Consider the following 18,619-nt stretch of genomic DNA (forward strand, 5'->3'; position numbering starts at 1 on the left):
TAGCGTCAGCCACCAAGATGCCGAGATCTAACCTACTAAGTAATTTATTTGGATAATTGTTATGTCATCTCTCCGGAGGTTTGCTCGAAATGGCTCACAAAATAAAAACATTATCATAAAATCACTTTTAAAAACCCTGCAGGGATCGTCAGTGTTGAAACACGAACACGCGCCCATTAACATGGCAGCGCTGTTCACGCCTCCCGGCTTTTTTCCAGAATAAAGAAACCGACAACCGCTTTCCAAAGCTGGCCTGCAGTGGCTAGAAGGAACTTTCCCCAAACGCCTTTTTGACAGAAGGCAGTTCCGTTCCTTTCAACCCCAGCATTGGATTCCCGTCGGAAACTATCTCTGCCTCGTTTTGTTTCCTGGGGGTGGCTTTTCAATTAAACGTTGCACCTATGCAGAGCGTTTCAAATGCTCCGTGTCAAAACTACGCTTGTTAACAAAACGCCAAGGGACAAGCCAGACGGTGTTGAAACATGGATATGCATCCAACTCAGAGGGAAGCGCTATCCGTCTACGTTCTCGACTGATAAGCACTGTCAGATATAAGACCGTGCTTGGAAAAGTGCAGAGAGCTTAATCTCGCAGCACTGACTTAAGAGAGGTCGTAAAGTTTTGGCCTTGCGGAAAGCATACGTGCTCCACCCTGCAGGGAAGCAGTTTCTCAAAGCGCATTTTGCAGCTGTTCACTCCCACGTCTTACAAGAGTTTCACTGCAGTTTGGTTTCCAGAACTGTTATAGCAGTGATGGCGAACCTATGGCATGGGTGCCAGAGGTGGCACTCGGAGCCCTCTCTGTGGGCACGCATACACAGAGTTCATCATGTGGGGGGCAGAAAATCACACACACCCCACGCACACACACATCTAGACTGGTCTGGGCCACTGAGCACGATGTGCGCGCACCATGGTGCTCAGAGAGGACTCAGCTGGTGGGCCTGGTGCCTATGCTCTGGGTGGCTGCTGCCCGGGGTGGTGGTGGTGGTGCAGAGGAGGCAGAGATGCTAGAGAGGCACAGAGCGGTGTGCTAGCCCCTGCTCAAGCGCGGGGGGGGGGGGGGGGGAAGAGGGAGCCAACCTGGATTCCTGGATAATTCCTGGATATTCTTATGAGCTCCCAAAGGCACCTGGTGGGCCACTGCGAGTAGCAGAGTGCTGGACTAGATGGACTTTGGTCTGATCCAGCTGGCTTGTTCTTATGTTCTTATGTTCTTATGTTTTTTTCTAAACTAAAACCTCAGCATTCAGGTTAAATTGCCGGGTTGGCACTTTGCGATAAATAAGTGGGGTTTGGGATGCAATTTGGGCACTCGGTCTCGAAAAGGTTCGCCATCACTGTGTTATAGAGTCGCCAATGCTAGTCTGAGAAATTCCTGGATATTTGCTGCTTGTGGATGCGGAGAATGTGGGGGAATTAGAGAGGGATTTCAGAACCAGTCATACACAACAGTCTGCCCTCTGAAGCCGCCATTTTCTCCAGGGGAACCGGTATTCATGGTCTGCAGATCAACTGTAATTCTGGGAATGTTTGAGACCCCACTAGGAAGCGGGAAAACCTAAAACTGGGGGAAATGGCTGCTTTGGAAAGTGGAATGGCATTTAAGGTCCCTCCTTAGGGTCTACCCCCAAATCTCCAGGTATTCCCCAACCCAGAGTAGGACCCCTATAATCACCTCTGCTCTGAACTTCATTTCTGAGAACATCTCACTTTTGGAGTTCCTTACCCGTTCCTTTCTCATTTTTAGGAAAACGGTAAAGTCACCTTGACTTCAAAGAGGTTTTGGAGATGTTTGAAAGGCAATGTCTGAGGAAGTTACTTTCATCCACGCGAGAATCCTGTGAGGAAAGTTAGGCTGAGAGAGCTTACCTAGCCAGAGAAATTCACAAATGACCAAAAATTTGAAACCAAGTTGCTCGCCTGGTCCTAGGCCCGTGGTGGCGAACCTATGGCACTCCAGATGTTCATGGACTACAATTCCCATCAGCCCCTACCAGCATGGCCAATGCTGGCAGGGGCTGATGGGAATTGTAGTGCATGAATATCTGGAGTGTCATAGGTTCGCCACCACTGTAGGCCTATACTTTGCCCTGCCACCCAGCTAAGGTTGGGACATACCTGGAGATTTGTGGGTGGAGCCTGTGGAGGGCGGGGTTTGGGAAGGGAGGGGCTTCAATGGGGTATAAATTATGCTATAGAATCCATTTTCCAAAGCGGCCATTTTCTCTATTGCCTGGAGATCAATTGTAATCACCCGGAGGTCGGCAACACTACAGACCATGCTAGCACGCAAATGGCTTTTGAGAACTTATTTTTGAAAACCTTGCTGAGCTACCTCAGTATCTTCTTCACCAGGTAATGAAAAAATGGCCTCTTGTGTCAGACAAGGGGGCTTGGAATAGAGTCACCTCAAGACTATTTCGGAGAGGAGGAGGAGAAATCAGCTCAGTAAAATCTGCCTAGCTCACTCGTATGGCTTGGCTTTCAAACTCTGATTTCAGTGTTTTCTAAGAAGCTCCCACACACACCAGCTGGGTGACCTTGGGCTAGTCACAGCTTCTCGGAGCTCTCTCAGCCCCACCTACCTCACAGGGTGTTTGTTGTGAGGGGGGAAGGGCAAGGAGATTGTAAGCCCCTTTGAGTCTCCTGCAGGAGAGAAAGGGGGATATAAATCCAAACTCCTCCTCCTCCCGCCCTCCCCCCTCCCCCTCCTCCCCCCCCTCCCCCCCCTCCTCCTCCTCCTCCTCCTCCTCCTTCTTCTTCTACTACCTTTCCAGGTGCCCTATTCACAGCAAGGATGGCTGCCAGTTCTATTTTTCAAAACTTTCTTCTTTGGTGAAATAGAAACAGATGTTTCCAGCTCTGCAAGGAAGGCGTTGGCAAAAAACTGACTTAATCGACTCAATGCTCTGCTCAGTGGAATCACCTTAAGCAATTCCGAGAAGACCCAGCCGTGCTGTTTTCTCCGTAGGCAAAAGGAGCGCCTGCGCTCACTGTTTGCATCCAAAAATCAGCTGTCTCCTCTCCACCCACCGCCCCAACTTGCAAAGTTTTGCAAGCGGATATTTTCCACCCTCGAGAGAAGCCCATCCTTCATGCTTCGCGGCTCACTTTCGGGTCCATAACACAACGCTTCAAAGAAAACCACGGGATCTTCGCCTTCCGCGCAGCCAAGATTTCACGGCTGCAGTGTCCCGCTCTGGAATTGGCTGCGCTCTTCCTTCCCCTTTCCAAGCAAACATGCTTTTTAAAAATTTCCTTTTTATTATTCTGATAGCTTTGCCAAGTCAGGGAAATGAGGGAGGGGCAGTACAAAATGTCCATGTAGTCTTTAAAAAAAAACTTTTTTACATTAACCACCATGGATACACCATTTCAGTTACTGTTAGCGAGCAGGGAACAAACTATACTTGCTGGGAAAAGGTGGGCCAAGAGGTTATCCTACACCAGTGATGGCGAACCTTTTTGAGACCGAGTGCCCAAACTGCAACCCCAAACCCACTTACTTATTGCAAAGTGCCAACTGACAATTTAACCTGACGACTGAGGTTTTAGTTTAGGAAAAACGGTTGGCTCTGAGGCGCGTGTTACTCGGGAGTAAGCTTGGTGGTAGTCGGTGGCTTTGCTTTGAAGCAACCGTGCAACTCTTCCAACGGGTGAATCACGACCCTAGGAGGGTTTACTCAGAAGCAAGCCCCATTGCCAGCAACCGAAGGCTTACTCCCAGGTAAAGGAGTTGCAATTCTAGTTCTTTGCATGTGAAAAATCAGTGGGGTCTTCAACAGGCTTTTAACAAGGGGTTTTCACCGGCACACTGCTTCCCCAAAACTAGGTCTTAGGTTTAATGCTAATAATGGAGCCCAGTGGCCCAAGCCAGCCTAGATGTGGGGGGGGGGGGGCACTCTGTTTACGTGTGTCCACAGAGAGGGCTCTGAGTGCCACCTCTGGCACCCGTGCCATACCCTGTTTCCCCGAATATAAGACATCCCCGGAAAATAAGACGTAGTAGAGGTTTTGCTGAAGTGCGAAATATAAGGCATCCCTCGAAAGTAAGACGTAGCAAAGTTTTTGTTTGGAAGCATGCCTGACGAACAGAATACAGAAATATAAGACATCCCCTGAAAATAAGACATAGCGCATCTTTGGGAGCAAAAATTAATATAAGACACTGTCTTATATTCGGGGAAACACGGTAGGTTCGCCACCACTGTCCTACACTGACTTGTGGGGGAGAGCATTTGTAGCCAATATCAAGCCATCCAAAACTCAACAGAAGGTGACAGCTGCAGAGATAGATTGCTAACCTCCAGCTATGGCCTGGGTATCTCCTAGGGGGCTGAAACCTGCGGCTCTCCAGATGTTCATGGACTACAAATCATCTGGCAGGGGCTGATGGGATTTGTAGTCCATGGACATCTGGAGAGCCACAGGTTGCAGACCCCAGAATGACAGCTGGAAAACACTGAGATCAGTACCCCAGGAGAGAAACAGAGGTGTTGGCATGGCACCCTGTTGAGGTCCCTCCCCAAACCCCACCTCCCCCATGGCTCCGTCCCCAAAATAGCCAACCATTTCCCAACCCAGGGTTGGCAACCTCAGTGTGTGTTTGTACCAATCATGAAGGGTTCCCCAATCTGCAGGGTTGCCAAAACTGGATTTGGAAGTTTGCGGAGATTTCAGAGTAGAACTCGCCAGGAGCAGCAGTGGCGTAGGAGGTTAAGAGCTTGTGCATCTAATCTGGAGGAACTGGGTTTGATTCCCTGCTCTGCCACTTGAGCAGTGGAGGCTTATCTAGGGAATTCACTCCCACACAGGCCAGCTGGGTGACCTTGGGCTAGTCACAGCTTCTCGGAGCTCTCTCAGCCCCACCCACCTCACAGGGTGTTTGTTGTGAGGGGGGAAGGGCAAGGAGTTTGTAAGCCCCTTTGAATCTTCTTACAGGAGAGCAAGGGGGGATATAAATCCAAACTCCTCCTCCCCCTCCCCCTCCCCCTCCCCCTCCTCCTCCTCTTCTTCTTCTTCTTCTTCTTCTTCTTCTTCTTCTTCTTCTTCTTCTTCTTCTTCTTCTTCTTCTTCTTCTTCTTCTTCTTCTTCTTCTTCTTCTTCTTCTTCTTCTTCGTCGTTGTCGTCGTTGTCGTCATCGTCGTCAGTTTCTTGTTCTTGTCCTCCTCCTTTTTCCCTGCAAGACTCACCCATCCCCTTCTATTGCTGCATTCCACCAGCAGGTGAAGACATTTTGTGCGTGCGGCATTCGCTCCGCGATCCCTCCTTCCAGCCTTGGTCCATCACAGTCTGCGCTATTCAGACGGGCAGTGTTGTGCGGTTGCCCACCCAGGCCTCCTACACGTTTGGGAAACACTGCCTTACAGTACAGAATGACACAACAGTCAGCATTTTCCAAAGAGAAAGGAAGCGGCTTGCCTGTGTAAGACGAGGCTTGATTCCAGTGACAGATACAGGCCAAGGACTGACCCTACCCTATGCTGAGATCTGCTGGAACAGCAAACACGATGTTCACGGCTGTCAGAGGGATGGAAAACATGACAGGATGCAACACCCCCCGCTGCTCGAGCCAGCCGTTTCAAGAAGGCCTCTGCTCCACACTGCAAGCAGGGGGGTGGTGAACAGCTCCTCAATAATGGCTGAGGGCTTACTTAAAAACCAGCCCGGGGAACTTGTGGGGTGTCAGAGGGCAGCAAATGGAGGGGCCAACAGGCTGACATTTAGTCAACATGATCTCAACAGAATATTCCTGTCACGCAAAAAGGAGGAAACGATTCATGCTATGCCCTGAGGGAATGAAAAACTGAGAAAAAGAAGAAGAAGAAGAAGAAGAAGAAGAAGAAGAAGAAGAAGAAGAAGAAGAGGAGGAGGAGGAGGAGGAGGAGGAGGAGTTTGGATTTATATCCCCCCTTTCTCTCCTGTAAGAAGATTCAAAGGGGCTTACAATCTCCTTGCCCTTCCCCCGTCCTCACAACCAACACCCTGTGAGGGAGGTGGGGCTGAGAGAGCTCTGAGAAGCTGTGACTAGCCCAAGGTCACCCAGCTGGCGTGTGTGGGAGTGCCCAGGCTAATCTGAATTCCCCCGATAAGCCTCCACAGCTCAGGCGGCAGAGCGGGGAATCAAACCTGGTTCCTCCAGATTAGATACACGAGCTCTTAACCTCCTACGCCATAATTCCGAGGGCTTTGTCTTGGAACCTGAGGTAAAGAACTACTCTCTAGTGTACAGGTGTCAAACCCGCGGCCCTCCAGATGTTATGGACTACAGTTCCCATCATCCGTGCTGGCAGGGGATGATGGGAACTGTAGTCCATAACATCTGGAGGGCCGCAAGTTTGACACCTATGGCCACAGAGAAACACCCGGAACTGCCTTCAACCAAAGTCACGCAGTTTGTTGAGGGCAATAATGTCCACTCTGACAGACAGCAGCTGGTTCCTCGGCTTCTGGCTACAAGGGGACAGCCTGACTGAATGCTCCCTCGGGAAAATAAACTCCTGTCATTCAGGCAGCATCCAGACATCATGCCAAGTCTCTGGTCTTAATGTACACAAGCACACGTTGTTGGCCGTGCTCAGACTCCGTGTAATTAAAAGCTTCTTCATTCGGGAAACCGTCAGCCATACTCCAGTTAGCCATGACATCTAAATTCAAGGCCTGCAGGAAAGTGAGTGCCATCTCAAGTAGAGTTACACCTTTCTAAGTCAACAGTTTCAGAATAATGCAACTCTGCTTACAACGGCACTGTTAAATATATATTTTTTTCTTTTTAGCTTTCTTCCTTTTAAGTCAGCGAGACTTTAAACTGTTTTACTTTAATCCGATCATAACCACGGAATTGGTTCTGGATCCTTAACGTAATAGAAATCGGAATTGTTCATCTGTGCCGGTCAAAGAAATTCTTGTAGTTGAATGCAAGTTGACGATGATAATAAATCAAAGATGATTGAAGGAACTCAGTGAGGTAGGGGTAGCGGGGTTTGACTTACAATCGCATTTCCGATATTTTATTCATAATACCAGTCGGTGACGTATAATTTAAAGTCTCGTGGCCACTTCAAGGGTTTTTCTATCTGTAATTTAAAATTATTCGACTATGTTTACCACGTTAACTAATTAGCTTGTCGCAGATTAAAAAAATAATGTATTACAATTTTATTAAAGGATTAAAATAATAAACACACACACACAGGTTGCAAACACACACTCAGAGATCCTTGAGAAGGCTAGGAGAGAGGTGAGCAGTAGAAGGGATGGAAGAGGGAGGGAGATATTTACCAATCCACAAGAGATCTGAGGGAACAAGAGACAGTAGCCAGGAAATGATGTCACAGGAAATGATGTCAGGCGCAAGGAGAGACATCCAAGGGCGAATTGCCCGTTTTGGGGGTCCAGTTATAGGATAAAATTAACCCTCTGCTATGAAAAGAGCAAAGATTTTCCTAGAACAAAGCAACTGACAATGCTATGGAAAAAAGGCTTGTCTGGGTTAAGACCTGGGAGTGCTCAACTCTTGATGAGATTTGGCCTGTGCTGATGAAATTAAGACCAGGGGCATTCCATGTCTGCCTGAGGTTGGAATGTTGAAACAAATAAGCTCCAGAAAGTTTATAATCTCTCTATTCCATCGTCCAAGTCATTGATAAAAGGAAACACTTCTTCACGCAACGTGTGATTGGCGTTTGGAATATGCTGCCACAGGAGGTGGTGAGTGCCACTAACCTGGATAGCTTTAAAAAGGGCTTGGACAGATTTATGGAGGAGAAGTCCATCTATGGCTATCAATCTTGATCCTCTTTGATCTGAGATTGCAAATGCCTTAAAAGTCCAGGTGCTCGGGGGGAGCAGCCGCAGAAGGCCCTTGCTTTCACATCCTGCATGTGAGATCCCAAAGGTATCTGGCGGGCCACTGTGAGTAGCAGAGTGCTGGTCTAGATGGACTCTGGTCTGATCCACCTGGCTTGTTCTTATGTTCTTATGATAAAAATATTGAATAGCACTGGGCGCAGGACAGAACCCTGCGGCACCCCACCAGTCACTTCTCTCCAGACTGAAGAAGAGCCATTGGTGAACACCCTTTGAGTTTAGCCAGTCAACCATCTAACAGTAGCCTTGTCTAACCCACATTTCACTAGCTTACTTGCAAGAATGTCATCACAAGGTCCCCCATTATTAAAATCAACGTATGCTACAACCACAGCATTTCCTTCATCTACCAAGCTTGCCACTCTATCAAAAAAAAAAAAAGAGAGATAAGATTAGTCTGGCATGACTAGTTTTTGAGAAACCCACGTTGACTTGCAGGGATCATAGCATTCCCTTCTAGGTGCTTAAGAGGCCCAAATACATCTTACCGTTGCTCTGCTTCATGAGCCTGAGCTGTCTACGATATCAAGAAATGACTGGCTGGGCCTTCAGAAATTGCTCCCCTGTCTGGTTATAGGCCTGCATGCTTATACTTTCTTCCATCATGCTCTGAGCATAATTCATAGTTCTGCCCTCTACAGTTTATCCTAACAGTAGGTTTGCCAGCTTCCAGGCGGGGCCCAAAGATCTCCCAGAGTTCCAACTGATCCCCAAACAAGAGAGGTCAGTTTCCCCCGGGGAAATGGCTGCATTAGAGGGTAGACTTTTAAGGAAACAACAACTGAATGGAAAACTCCTGGTGTCCTTTTACCGCTGTGCTATAGAGAGTGTCTTAACCTACTGCATCTGTGCATGGTTCTCCAGTTGCACACTGGCAGATAGGAAGGCGCTCCAAAGGGTGATCACTACTGCACAGAGGATTATCGGCCTCCTCTCCCTCCTTGGGAAGAACTCTATAACCCCTTTAAGCTCAAAGAAAGCCTAAAATATCTTGAGAGACCCGCCTCATCCAGCACATTCTCTTTTGAACTGTTACCATCCGCAGGACGACATAGCAGGTTTAATAAAACTAGGACAAGATGGCTTAGAGACAGCCTACTCTAGAGCTGTGGCTATGGTGAACTCCGTTAACTTCGTGGTTGATGTGTTTGGGGGCTGCAGTAGGGATGGGGTGGAGGAAGGGGAAAGTGAGGATGGGGTGTGAGTCTGAAATTGTGTGCCTCGAGGAATGCTGCTGTAAATTTCGTTGTGCGTGCACAATGACAATAAATGCTTATTTTGCTACATCCAGCAGTGGCAGTGGAGGTGGAGCAGTGCAGCAGTGGCAGTGGAGCAGCAGTGGCGTAGGAGGTTAAGAGCTCGTGTATCTAATCTGGAGGAACTGGGTTTGATTCCCAGCTCTGCCGCCTAAGCTGTGGAGGCTTATCTGGGAATCTTGTGCTGGCCTGTGCACTCCCACACACGCCAGCTGGGTGACTTTGGAGCTAGTCACAGCTACTCAGAGCCTCTCAGCCCTCCCACTCCACTTACAGGGTGTTTGTTGTGAGGGGGGAAGGGCAAGGAGATTGTAAGCCCCTTTGAGTCTCCTGCAGGAGAGAAAGGGGGGATAGAAATCCAAACTCTTCTTCTTCTTCTTATGCTTAGACTCTATGACATCATACTCTGATGAGGTCCCTCCCCTGGTTCCACCTCCAAAATCTCAAGGAATCTCTCAACTCAGATCAGGCAATAGCAGTTGTGAGAGGTAGGCCAGTATCTTGGTCTAAGGCAGCTGAGCTTCATGGTTGGATGTGGGTGTGATTCTGGCCCAGCTCTCTGTCTTTCCACCACACCAGCTTTCCAACTTGTTTAATAAAGCTGCATAAAACTGACATCCCCAGCTGCAAGGATGCTCCTTTTTCCTTTGCCAGAGAGTGGGCTGCTGGCATCAGAAGGCTCCCGTGAAGTCTTGCATAAAAAACGCTTACAGCTTCTTGGTATAAACTTCGCTTCAGAGAGGATTGTATCGCAGTAGATGCTATATAATCAGCTCCACATCTTTGTTGCTCTTTACAAAGCCCATTTAGACGCACTTTAGCTGTCGTGCATGAAAGCACGCATGCTTATTTATGAAGCTGACCAGTAGCTACAAGAGACAGGGAGCTTGGGATGTGAGAAATGCCACTGATTCAGGTGTGTGGTGAGCAACGATAGCCTAAAACAGATTGCCTTGGTAAGATGGTGGCATCATTCAAGGAAAGTTCTTAACGAATATTCAGAACTATATAATTAAGAGCCATCTTGCTGGAGCAGATGAAAAGTCCAATTAGTCAAGAAGTCTATTCCCCAAAATAGCCAAGCCTGGTTTTCAGAGGATTCCCAGGGAGGGAATGGTCCGTCCCTTTCCCATTCGAATTTAGGAAGTGGCTGCATCCCAAACCAGACTGTTGGTTCATCTAGGTCACAGGGATGATGGGATGATGGGAACTGTAGTCCATAACATCTGGAGGGCCGCAAGTTTGACATCTATGATCTAGGTCAAGCTCTGCCTAGGAACAGCTTTCCTGGGTTGCAAGCAAGGGAAAGTCGGTTCCAACTTCTTCTGCCTGAGATCTTTCGATGTGAGATGTCAGAGACCGAACTTTCTGCCAACCATCTATTGCTCATCAAATTCACTGCATGTGTATAAAGTGTCATCAAGTAGCAGCTGACTTACGGTGACCCAGTTGGGTTTTCAAGGCAAGAGACTGATGGAGAAATACAGAGCTGGACGGAACCTCAAGGGTCACTCAGTCTAACCTCCTGCACAATGTGGAATATTCACAACTTCCCTGGTGACCCCCCCCCCTCCCCATGCCCAGAAGATGGCAAAAACCTCCAGGATCCCTGGCCAGTCTGGCCTGGAGGAGAAATGGCAGAGATAGAAAAAGTGCAGAGAAGGGCAAAGAGGATGATTGAGGGACTAGAGTACCTTCCTTATGAGGAGAGGCTGCAGCCAGCTTTGGGGACTCCTTTTTTAGTTTGGAGAGGAGACGCCTGAGGGGATATGGATTGTGAAGTCTATCAAATTATGCATGGGAGTAGAAAATGTGGACAAGATGGTGGAGAGAATTTTTCTCTCTCTCTTCTCACAATATTTTACCTAGAACCAAGGGGGGCATTCCATTGAAAATGCTGGGGGGGAATCTAGGACTAATAAAAGGAAACACTTCTTCACGCGAACGCAGATTGGTGTTTTGGAATATGCTGCTACAGGAGGTGGGGATTTTGGCCACTCAACCTGGATTCAGCTTTAAAAGGGCTTGGACAGATTTATGGGAGGAGAAGTCGATTTATGGCTACTCAATCTTGATCCTCCTTGATCTGAGATTGCAAATGCCTTCATAACAGTCCAGGTGCTTGGGAGCAACAGCCACAGAAGGCCATCAGCTTTTCACATCCTGCATGCTTGAGCTCCCCAAAGGCACCTGGTGGGCCACTGAGAGTAGCAGAGAGCTGGACTAGATGGACTCTGGTCTGATCCAGTAGGCTCTTTCTTATGTTCTTAAGGCAGATTATGAGAGGGTCGACAGAAAGGGACGGGTCAATGCTCAGCTCTCGTGGCTTTTTCTTACATGTCCAGGGGAATGCCGGTGGCCACTTTGGGGTCAGGAAGCAGATCCTTTTTGAGCCTTAGTTCAAAAATCAGCATTGCTGTCAGCGGGCCATCTAGCCTCTGCTTCAAAATCTCCAAAGGAGGAGAATCCACAGCGTTTTAGGTGGAAGGAATCTTTCCCAATTGGAATGGCAACCCTGAGGCCCAAATATATCCTCCTGCCCTGCGATCACACGCCAAATTAAATTAAAAACAACAACAAGGCTTGTGAAATACTCAGCAATTCTGTGCCCTTTTTAAAAATCAAAAATAGTTTATTTGTTAAAAAAATAGCACACACATTCACACATGAGAAATACGGTGGTTTTTTTTTAGAAAAAGATTCCAACGAAGCAAGCAGATTCCGTTGCCAAAATGAAACATCTGGTCGGTGCCATGTCTGCACCAAACATTTGTCCCTGTTAGTATTTCCAAACATCTGTCAACATTTCCCTTCCCTCATGTTTTAAAACATTAATCTCAAAATGTATTCAAGACTCCAGAAGAGTCGAACATGTATCTGCTCAGAAGAGTGAACACCACTTCGCATCCGGATGGAACTTTGTTAAAGGGAATGCTCAAGGCCTGCCGATGCGGCTTTTACCGTCACGGACATCTTGGCTAGTGCAGGAAGGGAACTTAACTGGGGCACGTTTCCCTTCTCTGGAACAGAAAGAACAGTTGTCAGCCCTCCAATCCAAGCAAACGGAAGACACACGAAAACCACCTGGTTTCATCGCCTTCAATGCAGCGTAGGGCAAGATGTCACCAGAACGTTTTCCACCCTGTCGATTCACATTTTCCACACCGTGCGCTCTGAAATCTGCTCGCTGCCCGCTTTGTGGCACCTTCACGTGGTCACTGAAAACAACAGCACAGCCCTCTTTGCAAGAAAGTCACGGCAGCCATGACCCATTACCAGCTCCAAAACAAAGCAATGAAGACAGAGCTGTTGAAAGTCAATGATGTGCATTAATACCTGCAGATGAAGACCACGGGATCCCCTTGACTCTGCCCTTAAGGGGAATCAAACTGTCTTGCAAGACCATGTGGGGTTGACAATTTGTTAGCCTTACATTCCCCGAGAACTTTTTAAGGAGCCAAATGTACCAGCTGCTGATTTGAGACAAACCTACTGCATCTGTGTATGGTTCTCCAGTTGCACAGTGTGGCAGATAGGAAGGCGCTCCAAAGGGTGATCACTACTGCACAGAGGATTATCGGCTGCCCTCTCCCCTCCTTTGAAAGAACTCTATAATTCCCGAAGCCTAAAGAAAGCCCAAGTAAAATATTCTTGAGAGACCTGTCCTCATCCAGCACACTCTCTCTTTTGAACTCCGTTACCATCCGAGAGATCTTTTATTATACAGGTCTATCAAAATCCAGGGACAAAGAGGCTTTAGAGAGACAGCTTCTACCACTCTAGAGCTGTGGCTATGCTGAACTCCGCGGGCTTCGCATGTTGATGTGTTTGGGGCTGTGTAGGGATAGGGTGGGAGGAAGGGGAAAGTGAGGGGATGGGGTATGTAAGGAGTTCGAAAATGGTGCGCATCGGAGGAATGCTTGCTGTAAATTTTGCCTCGCGAAAGTACAATGACAATAAAATGCTTATGCTTATGCTTAAATGTCAAGCTTGCCTTTTGCATGCTCAAGCTGCCTTTACATTGAACCTGGTTCAGTCCCATGTCAGTATTGGTTTTACTTCAGACTGGTAGCGGGTCCTGTGGTCTTAGGCAGAGGTCTTCCATCACGCCGTTCTTAGGTATTGATATCAGATTAGGGTTCATTCCAGCCTGAGATGCTTATGGACCATATCAGTCTCCCCGCCAACATGGCCATTTGGCAATTGCTGGCAGGGGCTGATGGGACGAGCATCCACAAAACGCCTGAGAGTCCGCAGGTTGCAGACCCCTGGTCTACTCATAGATTTCGGCTTCTCCAGGGTTTAGCTGCTGCAGGTCCTTCACATCTTCTACCACGTGATCTTTTTAAGTGGAGATGTGGGGGATCCAACTTGGGACCTTCTGCACGCAAAGCAGAAGCTCTTTCAAGCCCAGCCGCCCCAATCCCCTTAAACACTCCAGGCAGAGAGGCAGAGAACCACCGTAAAACAGGCCTACTATGTGCAAAATATAGCCTCTTGTTTTACTGTCTGAATTCGCAAATGAATTGCAAAACTGCCCCCACCTGATCTGAATTCAACCCCTTAATCATAAGCTCAAACATCTTCGCCTGAAATTAGAATCCACAGGAGCCTGTATCTTCAAGATCGCTTTCCCCCCAGAAGGCACGCCGAGTGAGAACAAGTATCTGTTCAGGAAGCTGAGGACGCGGAAATCTTCGTAAGTATGTAGAATCCAGAGCTCCTGGAGGGGGGGTCTCGTGAATTCAATGAGCCATGCCAAATTCATCATCTTCCAGCTCACGACCGGCGCGAGCATAGCAAATTTTCCTCCGCTGTGAAGAAGGGATATTCCTGCTAGGCCTCTCGCTTCCTCACTTAATTATCTTCCACCGCGGGACTCGACAGGCTGCCTGCCTTCATCTAATTCCCTGCTCCACCTCTCCAGCCAGAGGCCTTCTTGAGTCCACAATAAACTCTTTTCTCCCACAGCTGCTTGCAGTCAAAGAGCTGCTGGGAATGTCCAAAGAGACCAGCAGAGGCCGCCTGACTCTCCTGCCTTCATCTCCTCTTCACCAAGCTAACCAAGTTGAAGCTCCCCTCAACCTTCTCTTTCTGGAGGGTGGCCAACACTGAACAGAGCCGTTTCTTTCCTTTCTGAACTCTAGGAAGGTTCCGCGTCTGGCGTCACCTTGAGTTCAACCACTCAGCCTACCCTCGGTCAAGATTCCGGTAGGGCTAATATGTCTGGAACTTAGCTAAGCTTCTAAGAGCAGGAAGTGCCTCTCAAGTACCTACTGAGATGTTCTCAATACATCTGCTTCTACGTTCCTTGAAATACAGGGGGCTGGGGGGAGCCCAGTCTGAAACAGTGGTTCAAATCACAGTATATTGTAATGCTGGCTTTCACAAGGTAAACCATCCTGCCCCCTACAAGACCCTAGGAGCCATGGTGGCTTAACCTCGGCACTCCAGATGTTATGCGGACTACTACCCCATCAGCCCCCCTGCCAAGATGGTCAAATTGGGGATCTGAGTATTTCTGGTGGTTAATTGGCACTTACCTGAGTTGCGGACTACCATTCCCAATTGGCCATGCTGGCAGGGGCTGATGGGAATTGTAGTCCATAACATCTGGAGTGCCAAAGGTTCGCCACCACTGCCTTAGAGAATACTCAGGTACCCAGTTAGTGACAATAATTGGCAACCCCGCATGGAGTTTTCAAGGCAAGAGATCTACAGAGGTGGTTTGCCATTGCCTTCCTCTGCATAGCAATCCCTGTCTTCCTTGGTGGTCTCCCATCCAAGTCCCAACCTTGGCTGATCCTGTTTGGCCTGCAAGCTCTGGAGTGCTGTCTCTAGTGCTGCGCTGAAGAAGCGCTATTAAGGCACTTGACTTGTAAATTCCCGCCTAAGAAGTTTAGCAACATTTAGCTTACAGCCATGTTTAAAGTCCAAACTCGACTCAAAGCAAACAATTGGATGGCTAAGCAGTCCCAAAGCTGGCCGAAGAGAACAGTTTGCTGCCATGGCAACGGGATACGGGTGCTAGAGTAACCATACCAACAGGGCTGCAACATGCAAGCAGATCTCTCGCGAGCCGCGGGATGCTAAACGTGACAGGAGAGTGCCCGGGCGGAATCCTCACAAAACCAAGAATCCCCACAGAGTGGCACGGCCGTTGGATTGCAAGTTCAAAGCCCCACTACGCCAGGGAAGCTTGCTGGGTGACCATGGGCCACACCCACTCAGCCTACCCTACCTCACATTGTTTCAAGGATAAAATGGAGGAGAGGAAAATGATGTATGTGGCTTTGGGTCCATTCCTACTCATAGTGGACAAAGGAAGCTTTGATTCTTAAAAGCTCATACCCTGAAAATCTTGGTCTCTTAAGATGATACTGGACTTGAGAGCAGCAGTGGCATAGGAGGTTAAGGAGCCTGCACTTAATCTGAGGAACCAGGTTTCTGATTCCTGGCTTCTGCCGCCTGAGCTGTGGGAGGCTTATCTGGGGAATTCAGATTAGCTGTCAGCACTCCCACACACGCGCCAGCTGGGTGACCTTGGGCTTTAGCCACAGCTTCTCGGATTCTCTCAGCCCTAATTCCACTTCACAGGGTGTTTGTTGTGAGGGGGGAAGCAAGTAAGAGATTGTCAGCTCCCTTTGAGTCTCCTGCAGGAGAGAAAGGGGGGATAAAAATCCAAACTCTTCTTCTTCAAATATACGACGTTGCACTTACGGGCTGCAGGAACATGAACCTTCCCCAAGCAGAGGAGGCATTCCTTATGTGGGACCCATTTTGGCCCCACAAGAAGAATTTTTTTTAAAACAAGACAGTATCCCACTTTGTTTCCATGAAGGAAAGCAAAAGAATACAGCAAAAGCATTTTTTCCCCCTCTGAAAAAATCCTGAGGTAAAATCCTGAGGTAAATAACGCTGCTAAAGAAAGCGGAGCCCAAAAGAGGAGGGGCAGCATAGGAATCTAATAAATAATAACAAAATAAGTTGTTTTTTGTCTTTGAGTCAGCAAAAGAAGTGAGGGACAGGCACTCTTTCCCCTACCCTCACAAGACCGTTTGGGCTGGAAACTTCCTGCCTAAATGAGCAGAGGAGGAGGATTGAGTGCTCCTTCAAGGAATAGAGGGGGGAAAAATCTTTCTAATTACTCTGATGCTGGCCTGTGCAACCGCAATCCCCAATGTGGAACTGCACAGAATACCCACAAAGATGAACTAAATGTTTTCCTGCAGAACAGTTCCCCTCGGAAACTATTTCCCGGTTTTGCTATCATTCCCGCTCCCTAGCCCTCGAAAGACCTGATGAAAACCCTCGAGTGCTGCTACAGCAGATATGGTGATCTATGCATGACAGGATTTGAATTTAGCTTTATGCTGACAGCACTGGAAGACCTTTATACTGTCCACGCTAGCAGTCCAGCTGTACATTAGCAACCTTCGAAAGGCTGCGTTTAAGAATAAGACCTCCAGAGAGGTTCGTGGGGTGAAGTGGTTAAGAATGGCAGACTCTTCTCTGATGGACTGGATCTGTTTCCCTGCTCCAACACATGAAGCCTGCCAAGACCTTGGGCCTGTCAAGCAGTTCCCTTCAGGAATTCTCTCTCATACCCCACCTGACTTCACAGGGCAGTCTGCTTGTAGGGAGAGGAAGGGAAAGGAGTTTGTAAGCCACCTTGAGACCCTTAAAAATTGAGAAAAGCAGGGTATAAAAACCAACTCTTCTTTTTCTAATGAGGTTTTTTTATATAAAAAAAGAGGTATCGTCCAGATTTTTCCCTTGACCTCACAGCTGTTAAAAAAACATATGACTTGGAACCAATGTATAAAATAATGATTAGAGCAGCACATGCAGTGTTGCCGTTGGGCTGGAAAGAGAACAAGAAATGGACAGTCTCAAAACGGTTAGAATATATTTGGGAACAAATACAGCTAGAAATTTTGAGGAGACTGGCAAAAATACGCTTGGTGGCAAGAGCAGAAAGAAATTAGAAGATTATTATTATGAAATTAAGTGGACATTACATGAGAAATGGATGGAAGAAGCTTCTGATTTTAATGAAGAACTATGGAACAAGAGAATAAGAAGAATGAACCTTCTGCCGCTTGCTTGAATAAATCTAACAATGGAAAGAAGGGGAGGGGGGAGAAAAGGAAAATGTATAGTTTGAATAAACATATTGAATGTAACAAATATAACAATATTCTATACAATAAAAAATTATTTAAAAAAACATATGACTGGAAATGACACTGAAAATGTCCACTCGGTTGCAAGAGAAGCCAACTGGTGATCTTCCCTGTAAGAAACAGATGATGAGGAATGTTGAATACATGCTACTCTGGGTTCTCAGTTCAAGACCTGACCAGGGCTTCATGGGAAGTTACTGTACAGCTGAGATTGTATCCCATGGCATAGGAGTGGCATAGGAGGTTAAGAGCTCGTGTATCTAATCTGGAGGAACCGGGTTTGATTCCCAGCTCTGCCGCCTGAGCTGTGGAGGCTTATCTGGGGAATTCAGATTAGCCTGTGCACTCCTCTACACACGTGCCAGCTGGGTGACCTTGGGGCTAGTCACAGCTTCGAGCTTCAGTCTCTACCCCACTTCAAGCAGGGTGTTTGTTGTGAGGGGAGAAGGGTAAGGAGATTGTAAGCCCCTTTGAGTCTCCTGCAGGAGAGAAAGGGGGGATATAAATCCAAAACTCTTCTCTTCTTCTTCACCAGTGCTCAGAGAATCCAAGCAAAAGTTCCAAGACTGTAAACATGAGAAAAAGCCCTGCACACCTCAAGATGGAAAAAATCTGAAATGTCAAGCGCCCTAAGATTGCATTAATAGAAACTGGTATTTTTCGACATTACCTTCGAATATCATCATGCTGCGTTCCATGATGTCACTGTTTCAACAGGTGCTCTGGTGGTTGAGTAAAGAAAAAATCATTCCCCGGATCCTACGTGTTTGCAGGAATCGCCGTCCTCACCTCTGGTGTGAATGTGAAGGTGCCAAAAACTCCACGCCTTAGACATCACACCTAAGCGCAAAACAGTGCCGCCATATTGATAACGCTGAAGGCTGAACGCCAGCTACAGTGGCACGCAATCCTGCTTTATAGTCCCTTGCTGTCTTCTCATCAAAAAGAGAGAGATCTCCAAAACGCTCCATTACAGAACTATATAAAAATACACCCGTGAATACAGAAGACGCAACCGTACAAAGGATATCCGTTTCCAAAGCACTTTGAAGTTCTGCTTAATGATGGGCCGGTTTCTAAACTAAGAGATTATTGCAAAGTCTCTGCGGGCCCAGAAAACTAACTTTCCATTCGCTCCGGTCTGGTTTATATTAATCGCACCGCTTGTCAGAACAGCCAGGCCCAGAGTTTATGCACATAAATTCCTGTACGCCTTTGGCCCCTCTGTCTCCCCTTCTCGCCGTCTCAAGGTTACAAAATCAACAGCAACTTCTGGCGGACAGAATCCAAGTGTATCAAGCCCAC

At 47.7% G+C, this 18,619-nt stretch overlaps 1 protein-coding gene across 1 annotated transcript in view; it reads right to left on the bottom strand.

Moving 5' to 3' along the window:
• Positions 1–12,050: 12,050 nt before the first annotated feature.
• The window catches only part of KIAA0586 (KIAA0586 ortholog), a 131,240-nt gene continuing 124,671 nt past the window's right edge, over positions 12,051–18,619 (bottom strand). Inside the window, exon 35 of the mRNA XM_048484666.1 lies at positions 12,051–12,148. Coding sequence (XP_048340623.1) covers positions 12,051–12,148 — 98 coding nt within the window. The remainder of the gene's footprint in view (positions 12,149–18,619) is intronic.

The sequence above is a fragment of the Sphaerodactylus townsendi genome, linkage group LG02 (assembly GCF_021028975.2).
Source record: "Sphaerodactylus townsendi isolate TG3544 linkage group LG02, MPM_Stown_v2.3, whole genome shotgun sequence".
Lineage (NCBI taxonomy): Eukaryota > Metazoa > Chordata > Lepidosauria > Squamata > Sphaerodactylidae > Sphaerodactylus > Sphaerodactylus townsendi.